Genomic DNA, 22,948 nt, shown 5'->3' with positions numbered 1-22,948 from the left:
TCCTCTTGGCTTCAGGGCTCTGTGTTGGAGCCTGCTGGTGTGAGGCCAGGTGTTGGGGCACTTGTGGTGTGAATCAAAGAGCTCATAGCTCCACTGTGTTTCTTGCTGTTTTTTTTCTGCTTTCTCTTCCTTGATCTCTGTGCCAACAGAACTGGCAAAAACAAAGCCCCTTGGCAGGCCCCTTGATCCTCTTGACTTTAAGTGTCACAGGCATGTAGTGTTGCCCCATCCTCTTCAATGCCCATGAGTCAGCCTGCCTGCACCTGCAGCCTGGGTGTGCTGGGGATGTGCTGCCCACACCCGGCACCTTGTCCTGGCTGCCCAGAGCCATGCAGGTCTGCAGGAGAGCAGTGTCTGCATCCAAAGCAGCAGGAAGACCTGCCACCAAGCATGGTGCAAAGCCACTCTGCACCCAGAACAGGATGTGGTTGTGCTTGGGCAGATGTTTGCTGCAAGGGTCTGTTCTCTCCCTGCATTATCTCTGAAAAAGCCATTACGAAGGAGAGCCAGCCTGTGCTTTGTGGGGGCAGGAGAAGCCAGGAAGGCTGGTACTAAAGCTGTTCCCAGCCCTCAATTGCCTTTGGCTCTGTGGCTGGCAGGTAGCTTTCCACTCCAAACTTGGGCAACACCTCCCATGTTTTGCTGCAGGTGGAGTAACTCAGTCCATTTGTTCCTCTGCCTTGTTCCCTGCTGTGGGCACGGTTAGCCAGCATCTCTTCAGCTCTGCAGTGAGGGCTGCAGGGGCCTCATTGCTCTTTTGCTGCAAGCCCATGCCCCTGCCTGCATGGCAGTAATAGTTTGGATGAAGGGGAAGCAGACTTATGGCATCCTCCTCCTCACCTCTGGCTTTGGCTGTTGTAGCTGCAAGCAGCAACAGGACTTGCAAGCCTGGGGTATGTCAGCAAAAGCAATCTTCAGGGCTGCGTGTGTCCTCGTGTGTGTGTAAAGTAAATAAAAATCTGCTTGGAAATGAGCCCTGATTCAGTTGTCTCCAAGCACCTGGAAATTTTGGATCCAGCTTTGAATCTCTGTCCCAAACAATTCTTTTCCCCTCATTTAGAGGCAGCGTTCTTCCAAAAACAGCCGCTAGAATGAGGCAAGTGCTCTCTACTTTGATAACAATTGCAACATTATTTTAACTGCATCTCGTTTTCTTTTGACTCTGTTTCAGCAATTAGAGATGTGCCAACTTTTTTTTTTCCAAATTAAGAAGAAAGAGAAACTTCCTATTTCGAACAGAGGAGATGGAGAAGGAGAAGATTGAGGGAAAATAGCTTCTCCTTGTGGACTGTAGTTTTGCCCAGCTCGTGAAGGGTTAATGGCGTTTTTATGTATTTTTTTCTGAAGTGGGCTAATGAAGCAATCTGCTCTGAGCAGGACCTGGCTGGGACAGCCTGGCCTCTCCCTGGGGCACTGCTGAGAGCTTAATTGGCTCAATAAATACTTGATGAAGATGTTATCAAAAGCTGGGATGCTTTGTTCAAAATCAAGGGCTTTTGGGGATGATTTTTCCATCGTGGAGCTTTCTCCCCCTTTCCCGAGCCCCACAGTGTTGCAGGGAGATCTAAGCTGAGAAAAGGAAGAACCTAGCAGAGTAGCTTGGTTAGTTCACTGCAGGAAGATGTTTGAGCTGGAGCCTTGTGTTCCTGAGCTTTCTTTTTTGCAGCAGGTGTGTTGGAGAGAGCAGCCTGAAATGTTGCAGTGGCAAATCTGATCACCCAGCTACGGCTCCATGCCCCCCAGCAGCAGGGGTGATGTGTTCTGCCCCTAGGGGAATGCTGTGCATGCCCTTCCTCTCCCAGTGCTTTTTCAGCTCCAATCTCAGTGCATCCCATCAGCCCCACTGCCCTGCTCTGGCAAAGCCCTGGTGCAGTCCAGGCTACCAGGCGTGCTGCAGATGCTACCCCTGTCAGCTCCCTGCAGCTTCGTGTATTCCTTCCTTCCCTCGGAGCAGCTGCCCTTGGAGAGCTGTGTTTGGGAGGCTGGCAAGACACTCTGTTCAAGGGGAAGGCACTTGGCCATGGGGCTGCTGCCTCGCTGGTCAAACACTTCATCATGTGTGCTCGGGCAGGGGTACAGAACGCATTGTTCACAGCATATACAATTGTAAACTTTTTATAGGGCAGCGGGAGAGGAACATTTCCAGTAAGGTGAGAAGGATAGTTTACTTTTTGCATGCGTGCCTTTGGCCAGAAGTTTAAAAGGACTCAGGATGCTTCGTATTCTTTGATTTATGGAGGGCTTTCTTTTTGTTTTTCTTTCCCGTTTCCTTCCTCTGCTAAGAGCTGACCCGTGGCCTGGACGAGTGTGGGTTTGCTCTGAAGGCAGTGGGGCCAAGCGTGCCAGCTCTCAGCTGCACGTGCTCCTTCTGGCACGCGGCCCTGGGAGGTGAGCGTGGGCTCCAGCAGCAGGTGCTGAATGCTGAGCCTGGGGGCCATGGCTCTCCTGTGTGCTTTTCCATCCTCGCAGTGCCCGCTGCAGCTGTTTCTTTTGGTTTTGTAAACTCTGCTCAGAAATAGTTTGTAGCCAAAGCATTCAAGTGTCGCTCTTTCTGAACCCTCAAGGATGTTCTTGTGGTTTCAGGCACAATTTGGGGAAGAGTTTGGGGGACAAGGACTGGGAAGGAGGGATGGTCTGGTGACTGAAGTACCAGCCTTATCTGATTTCATAGGAGTCAGGTGCTTGACTGCCTTGTGCATTTCCAGATGTTGCCTTTTCCTTAAATCCTTTTCCCTACCTGGGTCTCCCAGGCCCTGTTTGAGCTTCTGGTTAGCTGTGCTGTGTTAAGTGACCTCAGGGAAACGGAGGCTTTGTGCAGGGGTGAGAGCTAGTAGATCCTGAGCTGTGCTTGCTACTGTTCTGCACGGATCATGTGTATTTACAGAGCTCTAAAGCAGACAAGGAGAAGCTTTCCCATCTTTCTCTCCCTAACACAGGCTCTGGGCTGTTGGTCTGTATCCTCACAGTCCCTGGTTTGGGGTGACATCACAGTTGCTGTATGTTCAGATGTAATCGCAACTGGTGCTAAAAGGTTTTCCTGCCTACTCAAGCCAGCCATTCCTTGGCTCAAATGAACTTGGCAGTTCTCTACCTTACCTTGATGGAGGAGAGCAGAGGTTTCTCAGCTTCTAGCAGCTGTTTCTAAACATGGATAGTACTGTATGTTTTGGTCTGCTGGACCATTCGTAGTCCATCCTTCTTTTCCAGAGGAAGCAATTCCTTTACTCATTGAGTTGAGCTCTCTTCTGCAGGTGATCCCTATGGGCAGAGCACTCAGGTGCTCCTTTCTGCTTGCAGGAGCCAGGTAAGCTCTGGGCTGTACACAGTGCTTTGATCCTGACTGTGCCTAACTAGGCTGCTCCCTATTAGCAGTCCTGTTTCTTTTAGGGTGCAGAGGAGGGCCAAGGTCTGTGCTACCCAGGCCTTGTTCATCATTCCCGGAGCTCTTCTGCTGTTCTTGTCTTAATGGGTCCCTTCAGCTGACCTTGGAGTTCCAACTTAAGCCATGGCATTAAAACAGCTCTTTTTTAGCAGCCATTTCATTCCTCCATCAGCAGCTATTTCAGACAGAGGACCCTTACAACATGGGCAAGTTATGCACCCCCAGACGAATGGCCAGGAGCTTGTAGCCTTGGCAGTCTGTCTTGCATTGGGCATTATTGAAGCATTTGAATGTCTGAGCCCAGCAGGTCGCTTTCTCTCTATTTCTGGTCTCTGCTGAAGTGTAAGGAGATGGTTTGGTGATGGGTTTGTTTTTCTTATTAAGGTTATTTCTTCATTAAATGCCAGAGTGGAAATAGTAACTTGAAAAGGATAGCTCTATTTCTGTTTCTTACTGGTTTTATTTCTACCTGGGTGCAGGGGGTGTGTTTTTGATGTGGCACACGGATCTGATGCTTAGTCCTTTAATAGTACAAAAAAATCATCTGGGATCAGCTGGTGAGGGTCAGCTTTGGGCCCACACATATTTGGAGTTCCTGCATGAGAAGTTTGAGCTGTTAAACCTGATCTGGTGCTGATGCAGCAAGCCTGCCTGGTGAAAAGGTCAATGTGCCTTAGAAATCTGGGTCTTGCTCAGGTGGGTTTTGTCAGCAGAGCTTGATGTGACTCTCCATGAGTTGCAAATACAACTCAAGGATGCTGAGGCACCAGTCTGATGGCTCCACCCTTCCCAGGGCTTTTGGCATAGGTCAACACATGCTGATGGCCTGGCAGAAGGGAATGAACCCACAGCACATGTTGATACAGGACAGGGGGAAGCGGTTTCCAACTATGGGAGGGGAGTTTTGGAATGGAAGAGGTGTTTTATCATAAATGGTAGTGGAGCACTGGCACAGGTTGCACAGAGAGGTGGTGGTGCCCCCTCCCTGCAGACACCCAGGGTCAGGGGATGGGGCTCTGAGCACCTGATGGAGCTGTGGGTGTCCCTGTTCATTGCAGGGAGTGGGACCAGGTGGCCTTTTAAGGGTCCCTTCCAACTCAAACCATTCTATGATTCCCTGTGTATCATCTTCCATTTGCACCCAGCTTTGCTTTCTCTTCTTTCTTGGCCCCTTTCTTGTCTGATCTCTTCTTTCTCACATATATGCTCTATCATTTGGGGTCCCTCTTTCTCCTTTTCTGCCCTAGGATCCTGCCCTTGCTTCCCGGACAGGAAGGCAGGGAGCTGCCAGAGCAGGGAAAAATCCATCCACTGTGTTTTGTAACTGTGGGAACCAAGACCTGCTAACACTTGCATAATCAAAATGCGTGCACATGCGATAAGATTTATAGGTGTTACTCGGAGGTCCTGTTGCCTAGTTCTGGTGATTTTATAGAAAGAAAGAGCTAGAAATGGGAGGCTGGCTGTACCAGGCCTTCCAGCATTCGTCACTTCTCAGCCCGTTCTCAAGCTGTCTGGAAATGTGCGCTGTCTTCTCAGAGTTCAGCTTTCACTCTGCATGCTGTTTGCTTGAGTTTTTGCTATTTTAAGAGCATTCTTAAGAAAAAGAACGCTGCTTCTTCGCTTTTTGCAGCCTTTTAAAGGATGGTGAATGACTGTTGCTGAGGTGAATTTCAAGTCAACATTGGATCTGGTGTCCCCAGATGCGGAGTTGTACTGTTTGCAGCTCTGTCCCCAAGTCTCCGAGCTTCTGTTGCCTGTCAAGTGCTTTCTCAATTAGAGAAGCAGGCTGTATTTGAATACATGTTAATGAAAGCTGTTCTCCCTAGAGGAGCCACAGCTTAGCACTTTAATTTGGTTGGGGATGGCTGGAAGGTTTACCGTGATCCAAGGTGTTCAGCTACTGATTGCTGGAGATAAAAACTCTTTCAAGTAATTGTTTGGGAAAAGGTATGTTTGAAATACAAGACAGCGCTGTGACATCTTGTCCTGTTACCCTGGTGGAAGTTGTACTATCGTGTAGCAGCATAGGAACTTGTGGTCCCCAGCTGAGCGTACAGGTTCCTCCTCCAGTGCTGTTGCTAGGCTTGCTCAGCACACACAGGTATCACAGAATCATTCAGATTGGAGAAGACCTCACAGATCCCCAAGCCCAACCCCACCCCACTGTGCCCACCGCCCACATCCCTCAGTGCCACATCCCCACAGATCTGGAACACCCCCAAGGATGGTGACACTGCCCTGGGCAGCTGTGCCAGTGCAGCACTGCTCTTCTAGAGAAAACATTTTTCCTAATATCCAACTTGAACCTCCCCAGCACCGGGAGCATTACCTGGGGCCTTGTAAGACCCTCGAGCCATGACTGCCTTTCCTGCTGCAACGCACCAAGGCTTGTTTCAAGCTTCTTAATGCTTCTTGCTTTTGCAGTTGGCCCTTCCTAGGTGTGCATCCTTAATAAGCCTGCAGTTAGGCATCTTGTTCCTCGCTGCTGAGGGGCATGGCATGCTGCAGCCCTGGCTACCTGCCGTTCTGCCCTGTTACCTTTGGTGTTGCTATTCCTGATGTTCTCCCATTATCCTGGTTGCACAGGGAAAGGCGCCCTTGGCCTACATGCCTCGCCGCAGAAGAATGCAGACAGTCTGGCAGAGCGCAGGTTAAATAAAGTTTGCCTTGGCAGAGCCCATGCTCTTGGATGTACTATGAGCTGCCGGGGCGTAGTGGTGACGGAATTGCAAGCACGAACGCCAGCTGCCAAGAGGAACGGGTCTCCTGGCCCTTCCTGCTGGCTCCTCTGTGATTCTTGAAGTCCTGGTGAAATTGTGAGCCTTCTCCCTCCTCCTGCCCTGAGTCAGTGGGGACCCTCCTGTTGGCCTTGTTGGCGTCAGGGGTTTGGCTGCTGGCTGTTCCTTCTTCTGGAGAAGAAGCGCTTCAGGAAGTGTTGAGCTCTGATGGCCATGGCTTTTGCTGTTATGCAGGGAAGTGACTTCACACCTTGGAAAGATGGTTTGGGCCGTTCATTTAGAAACTTGCCCTGGCCGGCTTGGGTGGTGGTGACACATCTCCCCCAATGCAGGCTGCAGGCACCTCTGAGCCCTTATGGGAGTGAGTTGGGAAAGTGTTTGACATATATACTCGAAAACTGTGCGTTAACTTACCTAGCAAGCTGATTTTTCCCTCCAGTGCTTTAGCAGAAAGCTCCAGAGTTGCTCCAAGCCTGACATCTCCTGACCTTTCTCTCTCCGCAGGTGGCTGGAAGTCCAAGTGGTCAACCTGACCTGCACCCAGCGCTGGGTGCAGTACCTCCAGCTGCTGCAGGAGTCCATCTGGCCTGGAGGAGTTCTACCAGAAGTGCCCAAACCAGCCAGGACAGAGGAACAGAAGAAAGCAGCTGCAGAGCAGGCCCTGCAGAGCCTGATGGGGATCTTGCCTAGTAAGTGTGTCCCAGAGATGTCTGCTGCCCTTGAGAGTGAGACTGGGGAACTCTCCCGTGCGTTGACATCTCTGGATATACAGTTACAGTGATGGAGTCTGCTTGTGCCAATGTGCTGGGAAGCATTTATAACCAATGGGATCTGAGTGGTTTCCTGTGAGCAAAAACAGTAGTTTCCCAGTTCTAGGCAGCTTGTATAAGCACTTAAGGAGCGGCACAACTTGAGAGAAAGGGCACAGTGATTCCCAGGAGTGGAGTGCCGTGTCCCCCTTCTTGGTGCTTGCAACGCAGCTGCTGTTCTTCTGAGCCACTCCAACAAAATGTGGCTGAGCAAAGCCTGTGCCATCTTGTGCTTGTGCCTGCTGCCAGAGGTACCACTGCTGAAGTCATGGAGCAGTGCTCTTGGCTTCTCGCTATAAAGGTGATAAAGTGACTTTTCTGCTGGATGGAATTGTGAGTGTAAGGAGCCCTTTGGGAATGAAAAAGTGCTACCAGTACATTCTCTTCCAGGCTGAAACACTTCTCTTGACAATCAGCCTTGTCCCTAGATATTTTCTCTCATGGTAATGTTGGGCGCAAGTTGCCTCACGCTCAGAGCACCATCACAAACTTTGATTTGGCACCCACCAGGAGATGACATGCTGTTCCTAAAGCTTTGCCTCTGATGTTGACAGATGTGGTCCAAGAAATCCTTGGAACTGACAAATGTCGCATGAGCTGGAGCCTGGTGCTGGAGTCCTTGGGCCATCCTGTTATAAACAGGTACACTGGTTACAGTCTCCTTACCTTGCCAACCTTTGCAGTGGGCTCCGTAAGCTTTGCTTTGGGCTCTGACATGAGCTGCTTGATGTAGAATCTATCTGGCTAATCTTCCTACGGACTTCATATGCTATCAGAGAACCTGGTGTGATTATTGTGAAGGTGTGTTTTAGGATCTCAGTGTAGCTGGAAGCTGTTGAGCCAATCGTATTAACTATGGTGTTATGCTTTCTTAGTCTGTGGATGTCATGGAAGGAAGTAAAATCAAACCCTGGTTTAGTCTGTTGGTTTTAAAAGAACTCAGTGAGCTGCATGTATTTGTAGATAGTGTTTTTCTGCGTACCTGTTGCTGTGTGTTTGGAAAGCAATAATTCTGTGATTAATTGCGGAGAAATGCACATGCTACCTCTCTCCAGGAGATGCTTTTGTGCTTTCTGTTCTGCTCATCAGCTTCAAACACTCCCTGGACTGGGGGTGGGGGGTGAACCATCCCTTGAAACACTTCTTCTAAGGCATGAGATCTTTCATCTCCTGAAGACAGTGTTTCTGCCTTGCCTTCCTTTGGCTCCTGTGAGCCTGGAGCTCATCTTCTGGCTCCACTGGCTAAGCTTTGTCTTCTCTCCATTTCAGGCACCTGGTTTTCTGCCTCTTGGACATTCTGCTGGAGTTCTTGGTTCTGAAGGGCTCCAGTGATGAGCTGGAGACTGCAGCTGTCATGCCATCTGACTGTAGTGGCCTGGAGAAAGCAGGCGGTGCAGCACATTAACAAGGGCTGGTGTAGCCAGCAGTGAGGGAGAGAAGCCGCAGGCATGGGATGATTTAATTTTCAGTGCTTACTGAACATGTCTGGGAGCTTCTTGTTAAGAATTCTTCCAGCTGTAACTAAACGAGGCTGCTTCCAGGCTTCTCTGTTTTTGACTGGGTGATGGATTAGACCCAGTGTCAGTGGCTGATGAGATCTTTCTGCCATGTAGTGTCTGTTCCATTGCTGAGCTGGTGGAGAGCCTGAGCTGAAGATTCCTGACTTCTGTGCAGCTGGATGGTCTGAGAAGGATGTGCAGGCTGCCCACAGATGCTGCTGGGATGTCATGTCCTGCCCTCTGTGCCTGACCAGCCCTAATGTACAAAGGCAGATGGCACACAAGCTCTGTTTCTGTGACTTCAAGCTCCACCTGGCACTGGCATGCAGAGACATGGCATGATGGTATCTAGCTGACAGGTGACAGGAAGGCCAAATGCTGTCCCAGAAGCAGCCTGCCCCATGCCATCTGTTTCAGCAGAAGGAAGATGGGGAGAGGATGGAGCGAGGAGATGTGACATCAGCCCTCAAGTCAGACAGGAGCTCATCCCCACAGCCCACGTGATTGGGAAGTTGGAAGACAAGCTGTCTCTTTCCTGCTGCCACTATGACACAGTCTTGTGTCATAGGAGAAAAGGAGCTGACCCACGTGTGGCACGCAGCAAGTAAATCAGCTCCTGCACAGCACTCATCACAGCGAGCTCTGGGAGAGCAGTGAGCACTTCTGAGCCCAGGAGAAATGCTGAACGTGTGCCAGGGGATGTCAGCTGTTAGATGGCCTTGAGAGCAGCACCTTACCTCTGTCAGACTGGTGACAGGGCAGATGGACCAGGAAAATGCTCACGAACAGACCTGTCTGTATTTCTCCCAGGATATCAACCACCAAACTGACCAGTGCAGGACTCTGCAAATCAAGGGGATGCTGCTCCTGGTGCTTTCAACAGATTAAAGTACTGAAAAGAGGAGGCATTGCAAGAGGAAAGCATGCAAGATCTCAGCTAATTTCCATGTTACTGTACCAAGTGGTGCTTTTCATGCAGTTTTTTGGAGCTCTGTGATCATGTAATTCGAACGTGTGCACTGCTGACAGCAGAGCCTCTGCTCTTTCCAGAGACAGCTGCTTAATGATGGACACATGGCTGTGTGTTTCTTCATGCTTCTGGTGTGTATGTGCCTGTGTTGTGCAATAAATACTGGGAAGGAGTAGCTTGGTGCCAGGAAGTATATTGTTAGGAAGTCCCCAGAATATCCCAAGACAAGGCACAATGTAATGAATCAACACAGTTTTGCACAATTTGAGCAGATTCTCAGCAATGACACTTCTGAAGTGGTAGAGTTGCCCACTTGTTTGGAACAGGAGGGAGCCACGTGTGTTAGAGAGCATAAGAGCAGATTAGACAACATGTTGGAGAATGTTCATCATGGGATGATTACGAATGGCCAAGCAGCAGGTTGGTAAGCAGTGCTATCTACTTGGAGTACCTTTTTCACCTTTTCCTTCACTGCCAGGCTTCTGTTTCCCTTCTTTCTTTCCTTACAGCTTCCATTTATTACATCACCCATCTTGAGGAGTGTGAGAAAGCAGTAGGACAAGGAGCTGTCAGCCAGGGATGGGGCAATGCACATACACTGTTGTGCTTGGTGGCTTCCCAGTAGCTCATGGTGTGCTTGCTTGCTATTGCTTTCTCTTAAACTTAGTGGGATTGGAGCACCAAGGCTGCATTCTGTCATTGATTAGGGATATCATTAAGTGTTTGCTGAGGAGAATCAGTTAAAGATAGACTGCAGTCTGCAGTCTACCAGCTCCACCTGAGGGCAGAGGCTGGCACAGTCCTTGCAAACACTGGATGTGTCTTTGGAAGGACAAGGTTACACTTTTTGCCAGGAGGCTCTAATATGCCTTTAACCCTGACCTCTGGCACTAGGCAAGCAGCTCAATATTTAATCCTCCTGATGGAAATAATTTGTGGTTTCCGCTGGCGGGCTTGGAGGGACGTAGCTTGAGAGCTGGCACTTGGCTGGAATGCTGTGACAATGATCTGTGGTTACACCAGGCGACTGCTTGGGGCACGTGTGTGTGCCCTGCACCCTTCATGCAAAGCCTGCATCTTGTGGGCTTGGTGCAGTAGTAACATCCCCACTGTGTTCCCTGTTCATTGCAGGGAGGTTGGACCAGGTAACTTCTAAAGGGCCCTTCCAACTCAATCCATTCCCTGATTCTGCATGGGAGCAGTTGGGGCAGAGGTGAAGTAAGTTCACTTGCACGCGCTGCAGATCAGCAGCAGAGTCAGGAGCAGACCCCCGGAGTTTGGATTGTGAGATCTTGGATTTAATCTCCAGAACCCCCTTTCTTTTCTTAGAGCAAGGAAAGCAGAAACCAGGATTGCCACAGCCCTTTCTCCAGCTCTTACTGGCTGGGCTTCAAGCTCCCATTTTCTCCTTTGTAGATATGAGTCTGTTCTCACAGCCAGGATGAAGCTGCTTGGGAATAATGTAGGAACAAGTAGCCCCTCTCTGTATCTTGTTGTTAAGCAATACAAAATCCAATAAGAAACTCAGCTCTTTTTCTGATGCCAGGTCTTTGTCTCACTATCACTTTCAAATTAAGTTGAGCACAACAATGGCAAACTTCTGTATTCAGGTGGGCTGGAAGTTTATTTCCATTGGGTTGGAAATACTGCTTTGGTAAAGCAAATAAGGCCAGCAAAAAAAAAAGCATCCTGGAGGCAGAGGCTGCTTGTGTGTGTAAACAGTGTACACAGCTTTCCTCTCTCGGGTACCATCAGCCCTGCTCCTTTCTCCCTGACCAGCAGACTTCTTGATCTAGGCTTCCCAGTGAGCGTGAAACCAGAGGAGCAATGTGGAGATCTTTTGGAAGGAAGCAAGGCTCCCAGATGAGCAGGGGTCATGCAGGCCCATCTCAGTGTCCCTTGGGCACTGCTGCCTGGGAAGCTCTCCTTGACACCAGTCCTAGAGGAAAAAGCTGGTAAGCTATAAGGAAAGAGGGAGGAATGTCTGAAAGAGAAAATTGAAATGTTAATCTAAGAAAAAGCACTGGGAAGGAAGGAAAACTTGATACAATGAATGCTTGGGTCATGTATTATTTTAGATTAGCCCTGCCATAGAAAGATCCCATGCACCCTATGAAATCCATTACCTATAAGCCAGTGAACATTTGCACAGCACATGATGCAAGGATCAGAGCTGCAGCCAAGTTCCCCTGTATGATATCCACCCCAGGCCCAACTGGTCCATTTCCAGTGTCAACAACCAGAGGATTAAGCATTTATCTCTGCAGAACAGCGGATAATTATTAGCAGATCAAATAGAGGCTATGGTCTAGAGAACTTTCCTGTGACTGGTGGTGACCTAGCGTGGCTTTATTGCCTGCAGGTGAGCTGTGTGGAATGGGACGTGGGTTTTCCTATGGTACATGGTGCAGGCATTGCCTCACTGGTGTGCGCCTTATAGCAGAGACCAGCTCCAGGGCTTTGTGCTGGGATGATACTGGGCTTCCCAGGTGAAGGTGAGGTGTGTTGTGGCCGCAGGCAGTGGCAGTGAGAACCCATCCCGTGACCTTCCCTTCCAGCCAAACCCTGGAAGAAGGGAATCGGGACGCTGTGATTCTCCATCTTCTGGATTTAAATGTAAAATTCAGGTTTGGGCACTTCTGGCTTTCTTGAAATAAATTAATACCATTTTCCTGGCTGCCGTCCAGTTCAGGTAATTATATTCTTCCTACCTTAATGCCACTCCAGCCCCCTGTCTCCACCGGATATGCTGTACTTTAATTCCTGTCTGGAGCTTGCTTATTATGTTACAGTTCTTTTCTGAGTATGACTTGTGCACAGAGGGCTGGGCAGCCCAAGCTGTTCGAATAGTGAAATAGTCGAGAGAAGCAGCCTTAGACATTTGTCAGTGACTGGTGTTGTCCTAGAGCATCTCCCCTAATGTGTGAGGCTGCTGAGCTGGGAAAGTGGATGGCAGAAGTGATCCCTGTCCTGTTTAGGCTGCTTGAAGCCTACCTCTGCTTGCACAGAGTCCTGAGGGTGGTGTGGGTGGCAATGAGGGAAAGCCAGGACTCCATCATGGTTCTTCTACCACCCTGTGCTGCCCGGTCTTCAAAGCTGATAAAGACTGGAGTGTGTCCTTACATACAGGTGTGGAAGAGACCTCCTGCCATCAAGGGGAGCACTGGCAGCATGCTGATGGGGATGGGCCCTGACCTCCTTGCAGTCCTGTCTTGATCTGTGCTTTGCATCCAGCCTAGAGAAACCCTGCTAGCTAAGCAGTACTGCAAGCTGTCTTCAGTGCCTCATTTCCCTTTTGGAGTGCAGCTTGCTTCTCCCTGTAAGTGGCTCGTTGGTCTTTGTCTCTCCTAAATGATGCATTGGGATTGGATGTTTTTTTTCCCTTGGCAAAGTGTTTAAAGCTGCCTTTTTTCCTTCCCCTTCCAAGGAGGCTCTTGGCATCTCCTGGCCTTACTGAGCTGCTGAAAAGGTTGCTGCAACTTTGCTGAAAGGTTTCTTGAGGAGAGCATCCCCCAATGCTCCTGCTTCCTTCCTGCCCCCAGGGCTCCTTCACAGCCCCAAAGACCAGGGGGGGCTTGAGGGCCATCCTGAGGGAGGGCCAGCGGGGGTGAGGATCAAAGACCACAAACCACTGTTTAAAAAAATATAATACCCACAGCTCCTCTGGAGTCCTGCATCTGGCAGAGCCTCATTAACCTTCTGTTTTCCCCCTCCTACTCCTTTGCCCCTGAAAATCAACAAAGCCAAACATAACAAGTTGCCTTGATTGAAGGAGGGTGAAGTGTGTGTGCTTAGTGTGAAAAAGCACAAGCGAAGCCATTGGCTGAAGCCCCTTTTCCATGCAGGCCACTTCACTTTTATTACGCTGGAAGATGGAGCTCTTTGAGTTGTGATGCTCTTTATAGCTGAGCTCTTTAACTTTCTCCTTTCCTCCCCTTGCAGCCTTCATTCTCCCCTTGTTTGGCTCCTTCCGCTCCACTCCTTTCTTTTTTTGTCCTGTGAGAACGAGTCTTTTAATCCCCTTGTACTGCAGATTAAAGCTATTGCGGCCTCCCCAGCCTGACATTTTCTCAGCACAGCTCGCAGCCAGGTCTTTATGAGCGTTCTGTCTGCTGCTGCCTTTCTTCTCGGTGCACTAAACCCCCATCCCTGACCTTTCCCTGCAGAAGGAAGGGCTGCGCTGTGCAATCCCATATAGGCAGAGCAGTCTCAGCAGGGCTCGGGCTGCGGGAAATTAAAACCTGTGGAAATTAATGAGTAAATAAGGAGAGAAAGAGAAGATGATGGGAATTAAGAGACAGAACCAAAGCAGAATTCAGCATGTTTGGGAACTGCATGCGGGACTTGGGTCTGAGTTCTGCATCTGGCTGCGTCTTTACAAGGAGGCAAAGCATGAGCTTTGGCCTGCTTTTAGCAAGGCAGTGGGGTTACCTGAGACATGAGTTGTAGTCACCGCATGCCTTACACTGGAGCTGAGGATAATGGATGCTGGCACATGGAGGTGCACAGATTAGGGCTTAGTGTGCGAGCTTCCAGGGACAGGGATTCTGTAGTACTTGTCACCAGTTGTTTCAGTGTGGATGTTAAGAAAAGTTTCATCTCCAAAAGAGTGGTGCTGCAATGGCACAGCTGCCCAGGGGGTGAGGGGTCACCGTCCCTGGGTGTGCTCTGGAACTGTGGGCACGTGGCATTGAGGGATGTGGGGATGGGAGGGTTGGGGATCTGAAAGGTGTTTCCCAACCTGAGTGATTCTGTGGTAGGAGAGGGATCTGTTGTTACGCGCACAGTGGAGGTGGTGGTTTGATGGCTCCTTCTCTCAGATCTCCTGCATTAGCTTCCTTGTGCTACCTGTGCAAGAGAGTACAGAAGACCAACTTTCCATCCTGCGAGGCTTTACTCGCATCCATGTCTGTGGGTTATTTCACGTCCCTTTCAAAACGAAGAACAGAGTTTGTTTCTCTTAGCGAGCAACTTGAGGGCACAGCCTTCGTGCAGAAGGCTGGAAGGTGTTGAAGGGGCTGATTCAGCACCTCCTGCTTTTGCTAAAGCACACAGAGCACGCAGCGCTTCCCATCGCGTACCGCAGCAACGGTGGGGGCTCCTGGGGCAGGCAGCAAAATTGCTTTCTGAGTGAGAATAAAAGAAGTGCAACTGTCCCCTTTTTGGGAACTGGTTTCGGGGCAGAAGTTCCCCCGGCAGCTCAGCGTGCCCTAATGAAATGGAAGCAGGAGCTGGCCCCCAGAGGGGCCCTACGTGTGAACCGCTGCCATGTCGAATCCACACCAATCCCTCCGCCGGGAGCCCCTGCCCTGTAATTACTGCTTTTCTCTTTGTGTGGGCCACCCCCCCCCTCCTCCATCCCCTCTCTCCCTCCCCGTGCGCGCCCCATAAGAGGATATTTGTAATGAAAATCGCTCGGCAGAAGCGGAGAACAAAAGCGGAGGCGAGAGGAGCTGGGCTCCCACCTCCGGCCGCGGGGTGGGCGCAGGGGCCGGGAGCCGCTTATTAACCTTAATCTGCAGAAAGGGGCCGGAGCCGCGGTGTGCGCGGTTTCATAGCTACAGCAGCTCGCTCCCAGGCGTGCAGCCTTATGAAGGGGAGATCTCCCGGCAACGCGCCCGGCCGGGGCTCTAATGCGTTTTGCACCGTGCCGTCTAATCTGGGTTGGAAACGTCACCGGGATCCGGCCCCAGGCTGGCAGATCCCAGCCACGGCCGCGCTCGTAAGCACATATCCAGCTCCAGCCTTCTGGTTGCTGGGGTGAAAGGGCCTCTTCATCTCCACAGGGAGAGGCAGATGAATCCTGGGCTCGAACAAGGGACCTGCTTTTTTTTTTTTCCCCCCCACCTCTGGCTCAAGGGCCCTTTATTATGTCTTTTAATTCTCAACTGCGAGTGGGAGGGAGCAATAAGACCAGAGAAATGGGGGGCAAAAAGCCCCTCGCAGTGGGGAAAGGCCTCAGCCGCCGGTGTGTGAAATGGGATGGCAGCACGGGGATTAGAGATGTCAGCTCGTGGGAAGCGCTTGATATTTAATAGCTTTGCTTGCTGGCTGCGAGATGATGATGGGCCCGAGGGAGCACAATGTGGAATGGGGAGAAGAAGCCACAGGAGTTGAGCTTGTGTCACTTAACATCAAATTATGGTCCCGGTGGCTCATCTTGTCCGTATCTGGTTGGCATGGGATGTTCTCGGCACAGCGAACCAAGCAGGGCTTCTTCCCAAAGGGCAGACAGTGCCTGGGCCATGTCCCCTTTCTGATGGATGCAACTTGTTCGTGGCAACCACAGGCACTGAGCATGCTGCTGAATGGGGTGTCTGCAGCACGTTGGGTATTAGGAAAAGTTTCTTCTCTGAAAGAGCAGTGCTGCATTGGCACAGCTGCCCAGGGAGGGGGTCACCATCCCTGGGGGTGTTCCAGAGCCATGGGGATGTGGCACCGAGGGACGTGGGCAGTGGGCACGGTGGGGTGGGGTTGGGTTGGAGGTCTGAGAGGCCTTTTCTGGCCTCACGATTCTGTGATTCTGTATTCTGTTTTGCTCATATTTATGGCTGCTGAGGGAACCGAGTCCTTTCGAGGCTCTAGCACTCTGTAGTCTCATCTCTGATGCTATCTTCTGCACGCAGTCGGGGCCATGCGAGGAATTCTTCGCGCAAAGAGCGCGTGCTCCTGCGCCCATCAACATTTTTGTGCGATTACACCAACAAAAATTGCTGGATTCCTCCCTCTCCTCCTGAACACGTGTCGCACACAGCGCGCTGCGTTTCTCGCCCAGCTCACCTCCTCTGCCCCACGGCTGTGGCCTCAAAGGGGAAGCTGCCCCTCATGGAGAAGGGCTATTGGAACGACAGAGCGGTTCTGGTAGGATGGAGATGGCTTCTTGTTGCTTCCTTTGTAACGAGTGATGAAGACCAAGTGACCTGAGCCTTCCCATCGTGATTGATTGGTAAAGAGCCTTCCCAGCACTGCACTTCATCACCGCATCAAAAGGCAATGTGCCCTTAACGAACCTGCTCTGCTCTGGGCTCCGTCAAGCTGTGTTAAGCTTTTGTTTTGCTTTTGTCCGTGCGAGTGAATTCTAATAAACTAGCACATGGCTGTTGGTTCCAGGACAAAGCACAAACACACCCCTGCATGTTTAGAGAGTTTTCTCCCAGATTCGTGTGCGTGTTGAAAGCAGCCCCAGTGGGCTGTGTGAATCCCCCCAGTCCCTTCAGGCAAGCACTAGGAGCTGGGCAGTGCTGCTGCAGGGGCAAGCAGGATGGATGGGCAAGCAGGATGCAGGGCTGCCCATCGCTTGGCTCTCCTGTCCCCAGGAAAGCAGCATAAATAGGCATCATGCATTGGGATCTTTTTTAAGGGCAGTTCTTGGCCCAAAATGTTCCTCTGCCAAAAATAACCTGTCCCACCCCTTTCAGCAAGGTTCACCTGAAGCCCAAAAGCTGCATTAGAACACTGTGTATTCAAGTGCATCACACACCAAGGGCTTGAAAACAAACACCAGCAATGCTTCTTTTCGATCGCATTCCTTTCCACGACGGGCTGATGATTTCCAAGCCAAGAATGTCACTAACCTCTCATATTTCTCCTGGTCATTTTCTGTCCTGAAATTGGAACGCAACCGCAGGCAAAGCAGGGCTGAACACTCTCGTGTCACAGATCCAGATTTAAGAGACGTTATCTCATCGGCAGCGAGCAAGGCTGGCACGCCGTCAGGCGCGATGTTCCCTGGGAAGCTCAGCGTGCGTGGCGAGGGCCGCTGGGGGCAAGCAGCTCAGTGTGAGCTTGTGCTGCTCCAAGTGCACCAAGGTCCTGCCTGATGGTCTCAGCCAAATACCCCCAAACACCCTGTGCTTGTGGGAGACGGAGGGTGCTAGGCTGGGAGCAAAGAACTGGGATTGTGGGGAGGACAGGGACGCTGAGCATCCAGGCATAAGATGGGCATGGCTGAGCAGGAGCGCCTGCGTTGCCTTCCTTGGGCAACAAGTTCGTTGCACTTGTTCTGTTGATGGTATTGTCCTTAAGCAACTGTTCAGCTTTCCTGCTTGGCAGCAGCTGTGTTTAGCCTGGAGCGTGGCTCGAGCACCGGCAGATAAGGCAGCACCAAGAGGTTTTGCTATCTGTCAGCCCTCTGGATTGTTCTGGTAAAAACCTCAGAAGGACCCCAGTCATCACAGTGTGAATTTCGAAAGCGGTTGCAGAAGGAGAAAAATGGCTTGGGGAAAAAAAAGAGAGAGACAAACAGGGATAAATCCCTCCCAGCTCTGCAAGATTAGGACTTAGGGGCCCCGGCACTGCAGCAGCAGAGCACAGAAGGACCACAACCCTTCCGATGGTTTTTGGTAATAAATTTACTGAAACCGGGTGTGAGCTCCTGCTGGGCTCCTGCCATGCCCGGGAGCGGTCCCCGCAAATTGCAGCCGGGATTCAGGCAGGCTGCGGGTCTGGGTCGCGCTCCCTTACCCTCCATCCCCATCCTCGTCTCCGGGATGCTGCGGGAGCCGCCAGAGGGAGCTGCGGGCTGTCCCTGCATCTCCCCCGGTGCTGCGGAGGCACACGGTGGAGCTGTTGTCTCAGCCATGGCAGAGCCTCCAAGGGCCGAGGGGACAGGCAGCCTGTGGGGACGTGGGGACAAGGGCACCCGACCGAGCGGGAGCCGGGTGCGGAGCAGGACCCAGCTCTCCGGGGGGGTTTCTTCTCCCAAATCCGAACCTATTTCCAGCCCTGCTTCAGGTGCTTTCTGACCCGGGCCGTGCTTACTCATGGCAGAAGTCCTAGGGGAGAGGAAGGTGGGTGGGGGTGTCCCCGTCGCAGGGGGACACTGCTCTGCCAGGTGGCACGGGCACAGAAAACTCCAGCCTGGGTTTGAAGAAAACTTTCCCATGGAAGATCCCCTGGCACTGCTACGTTCCCGCCAAGAGCTTTGATTTCAGCGTATCGGCATTTTCCGATGAGAAACCGGCTCCTTGGAAAACTCCCAGCGAGCAAAGAGAAACTCCCCAGCGTATCGGGAGGGATGCTGCCGGGGGAAGAAATGGAACACCAGCAGGGTCGTGTGTTTTAGAGGCTCCGGGTAGAGACGGACAAAGCACGGAAACCACGAAGTCCTGCGACTGAGCTGCACCAGCTTTGCTCTGTGCCTGCTTTCCCAGGACTCCCCTCCCGGTATTTCTGTCACCAGGATGCTGGTGCTCTGTGTGCAGGCAGAGGGTGCAGTGTGCATGCGGAGCTGGGGCACAGCAGATGGGCCTGTTTTAGGGGTGTGGAGGCAATGGGAGCGCAAGCTGAAGGCCCAGTGGCTCACCTTGGCTTGGATGGGAGCTTGAGCTGGAGAGGACCGAGGTGATGTGAGAGCCCAGCATTTAGCTCGCGTTGCTTCTCTTCTTTCATATGACCACTGATTAACCTCAGGTGTCCTCACAGAGGGACATACCCGCTCCACTGGAGTTAATGAGGCTGCAGGGAGTGGGATGAGAGGGACAAGCACTTCCCCTCTCCACGCTGGACCTCACACGCTCAGTATCCTCCGTGGGATAGAAGCAGTGCAGCAGGAGGCTTGAAACCACAATTAAGGTTATTTAATCCACCTCTCTCTGCCCAGGGGCTCCTCTTCCCGCACCGAGCTAAGTGCTATGCTCACACATCAACTTCAGGGGGGTTGCACAAGAGCTTCTCCAGGGCTTTGCCCAGCCTGCTTTAGGATGACCCTTTGGTGGGAGCTGTCACCAGCATCTCCTAGGGACGACACAGCACATCCCACGGGGCCTCTGACGGAGAGCACAGCGCGCTGCCCACCGGGCCCCGCAGCCCCTCGCCCCGTGCCTTCCCAGTGGCTGTCTCTGCACAGCGGTTAGCGAGTCCCTCTGCGAGGCCTGCACTTCTCAGATGTTATGTCTGGAAGTTGGCTCTGTTTTTTTGGCTTGGGGGCCCAGGGTCTGGAAGCGGAGAGGCTTTTATGGGAACCCAAGTCCCCTTTTGACACAACTTCCTCGTGCTTAAATTTCAGGTTGAGTTACAGACTTGAACATTTTCTGGTTGGATATCTTTCATTGTCAAAGGGGATTAGGCCGGTGATTATTTACGTGCACCTCTATTACACAGAGTCTGTTTCTTTTCTTTTCTTTCTTTTTTTTCCCATGTCTTCGTGCGTAATACATAAACGTTGACTAGAGCGGTCCCATAGATGGGGGGAAGAGGGTGAAAGAGGTTCCTGCTGCCCGAGATCCCTGAGCTGGGAGATGCCTCGGGGCTGGTTTGGTGTCTGCAGGGAGAGCATCCTCCTCCTCCCACTGCATCGCTGCTCTGCAGTGCGTTGGGTTGGCCACATCAGGCCCAGTGCTGGGCACAAAGGGCTGCGGGTTCGCTCTGGGGCGGCTCCTTTGGAGCTTTGGCTCCTCCCCAAGAAGTGGGGATATTTTTCAGAACCCAACATGCGTGAGTTTTAAAAGAGATTTTTGATAGAAGTCCCATTTACTCCTTTATTTGGCTTGGGAGGCTGCAGTGGAACAGATTTCTTTACATATCCTTGAGTGTTATTTGATTAAGGTTATGACTGCTAATAAACACTCGGAGTCTATTCCCCTTCCCCACCACTTGCAGCTCAGGACAGCTCTGTTCCCAGTGCACTGCCTGGACCAGCGCAAGGGGCTGAGGTGCTGATTCTGCTCCCCTTCCATCAGCGTGTCGGTGTGCTGCTCACCTCGGGGAAATTTGTTCTGATTTATTCCAGCTTTATAAAGTAAGAGAAAATAGAAATGGGAGGAGTGCCAGGAGCGATTCTGGCACAATAAGCAGTTTACTTCCCTTTCCTTCCCTGTGCCATTTACAATCACAAGTTCTTCCATCAAACAGCTACGAGCAGAGCAGACATTGCCCAGGAGTCAGAAGAATTGAGGCTGCAAGATGAAACTGACACAAACAAAACCCTGTTTGGGAGGTGGGAGAGAGAAGCAGGTTCTGCTTGGGAAGGCAGAAGGGAGGAAGAAGGCAGGGAGCCTAGAGGACTCTCCCTGCCACCTAGAAAATGAGTGTGTTTCAGGATACGTTTAGTTGTTTCCTATGTAAAACACTCCTGTTTCTAAATATATATACATACATTAATTTTTCAGGGAGGAATAACCAGAGGAGGTGATGCAGACACCTCAGATACCCAGCATCACCACGCCAGTGCTCAGAGCAGGCCGGTAAGTGAGTCACAGCTGCAACAGTGACCAGTGGATCACAGAGAGAGGTCAGGCTGCCCTTGGGATGTGTGACTTGGCCAGAGAGAAAGAAACAGGCCTAGAGGCCGCCTGCACCATCGGGGTCTGGGCGGTAATCGGGGTGCTGCAACAGTCTGGGAAATGATGAACATCCAAAGTGCCATGGGGTGAAATTGGGCTTGGGTGCCCCCGGAACCCAAACCTCCCGTCAAGGAATCTTCGTTCTGCTCTGAGAGCGCACAGAGGAGCGCACATCTGTGAGCCTAGGAACAGCATTGCCCCCTCCTTGCAAATGCTGCACACCTGAATGCGCAGCAGACTGCTGCGTCGGGGTGCATTTATCCATTACACCCACAGAGCTCAGGTGCTGCCCTAAGGATAATGGAGTGTGTGATGCACTGCTCTGATGGCTGCCCAGGGATCCATGCAGCACAGGGAGCTCCCTGTTCACACCAGGCCTTGCTGCCCTCCGTTCCCTGAAGGCTGGGGGTGTTCGTGCCTATTTGCTGGACGTCAAGCACAGTCTCTCCTCAACAGTCATAAGAAGTCTTGTGCAGTGCGGCACACTAATGAAAAGCTGTGTGGGCTAGTCCCTAATTACTACCATCAGTTAAACTGTCAGAGGCTGCTCCCAGCCTCAGTTGTTTCATTAATAGACTTTGGGCCCTGATGAGCTGCAGTCAGGCATGAAGGCAGGACTTGAGCAGAGCCAGGGAGGTCTCTGCTCCCCAGCAAGTGCTGGCAGCTGAGAGGGAAACAAGGAGGACAAGAGCCCCATGGGCACACCCTGCCACCTTTCCATGCACCTATGCTTGCTGACTTTGTCAGCCGTCAGCCTTTTGAAGAGACCATCCTGTAACTAGTGGTGCTCCATCCCTGCAGACACCCAGGGTCAGGGGACGGGGCTCTGAGCACCTGATGGAGCTGTGGGTGTCCCTGTTCATTGCAGGGAGTGGGACCAGGTGGCCTTCAAGGTCCCTTCCAACTCGAACCATTCTATGATTCTATGAACTCAGCCCCTTCAGTGTAGGCTTCCTTCCTGCCTTAGGACATTCAGCTACAGGCAACCTGTTTCAATACCAATGTTACCCAAGGAGGAGTTCATATCACGGTGCCTTTCAGCCACATCTGGATTTGAAATACCCCACAGGATGATGTTTGGGGATTCTTCCTCCACTCAGTGGTCCCTTTAAATTTCACACTAGAGCCAGTGGAGAGGAGGCATGCAGATGGCAGGGCTTAATGACAACAGCACCAGTTTATTTGAAGTAGGGTCTTTATGGGAAGACGCGTTTGTTTTCTCAGACCACACATTATTAACTAATCTCTTGACTTTGTTTTTATAGTCGCATTGTGAGCAACTTCCTACTTCTCACCCCCTTCATCCATCAAAAAGTCTTTGGCTTGTAAGTAAGGCATCCCGCACCGGGGATGGATTTCCATCCCTTTCTGCTCCCTTCTCTAGCAGAAAGAAGCCCTCCTTCCAGCCAGAGCACCATACTGGATTGTCCTCGTGATCTTTGGAAATGATCAACTATGCATCCCTTCCACCTTAGGGAATTCAGGAAAGCTTGAACTGAGCGGTCTCATTTTTGCAGTTGGCGCTGCGGTGCTGTGCAAGAGCCATTGACAAAGCTCAAACGTTGCTGCAGCTGAGGAAGGGGCAGGACTGGGGGCTGCAGCTCCTTCTCACCAGGTTTCCCACCTGTGACTTTCGCAGAGAATCTCCTCTGATCACTTCCAGCCTTACCCTGACAAACAGAAATCTGAAAAGAAACAGCCTGTTCAGGAGGGATCGCAGGGGTCGGGGGGCTCTGCTGCATAGCCCCACACAGCTGTTAATCACCAAAATATCTCTGGCTCCCAGCAGCTGTCTGCTGTTTATCTGAGCCGGGATATCCACTGGCTGAGCCCACAGAGAGCAGGCTGTGCAGCCAAGCCAAACACAAACGGAAGACAGATAATTTGCACACGATGGTGTGCACGTGTGTTTGATGCGTGCACACGTATGTCTGTACATTTGTGCACATGCAGGCTTTGCCTACATCCTGCTGCTGTGGCTGGGAAGCATAGAAATACAGAGCTTTCCAAGTCTTGCAGAATCAGCCAACCACTGGGGCTCAAATTGCATCTAGAAGAGCTCCCCAGGCCACCTGTGGGGTGAGAGGGCTCACAAACCAGTCCCACCTGGAGAAGAGCAATCACCTGTCCTCGCAGGGCTGTGAGGGCTGGGGAGCTGATATAAGTCAGACTGAGCCAAGGCTGGAGGCTTTTTGGAGGAGTGGTTGGCCAAGGCAGTGTTCTGGGTATGTTTGTTGTTGTATCTGGGGTGGGAGGCTGGGCTGA

The 22,948-nt window shown here is 51.5% G+C and overlaps 1 protein-coding gene across 5 annotated transcripts in view; it reads left to right on the top strand.

The window, feature by feature from the left end:
• Positions 1-22,948, top strand: part of SNX19 (sorting nexin 19) — a 98,376-nt gene that overhangs the window by 10,004 nt on the left and 65,424 nt on the right. For 2 of the 5 annotated variants that reach the window (XR_002432594.1, XR_002432593.1), the window contains exons 9-11: positions 6,628-6,812; positions 7,487-7,574; positions 20,510-20,584. Coding sequence is in view for 1 of the 5 variants with exons in the window: in XM_021375746.1 (XP_021231421.1) it covers positions 6,628-6,812; positions 7,487-7,574; positions 8,202-8,337 (409 nt within the window). In the remaining 4 variants the exon portion in view is untranslated. Of the gene's footprint in view, positions 1-6,627; positions 6,813-7,486; positions 7,575-8,201; positions 16,529-20,509; positions 20,585-22,948 lie in introns of those variants that run through there. The other 3 variants (XR_002432591.1, XR_002432592.1, XM_021375746.1) reach the window with 3 other exon arrangements.

This window comes from Numida meleagris, chromosome 23 (genome assembly GCF_002078875.1).
Source record: "Numida meleagris isolate 19003 breed g44 Domestic line chromosome 23, NumMel1.0, whole genome shotgun sequence".
In the NCBI taxonomy this organism is placed as follows: Eukaryota; Metazoa; Chordata; class Aves; order Galliformes; family Numididae; genus Numida; species Numida meleagris.
The sequence above is the reverse complement of the archived record's forward strand: the minus strand, read 5'-3'. Positions and strand labels throughout refer to the sequence as shown.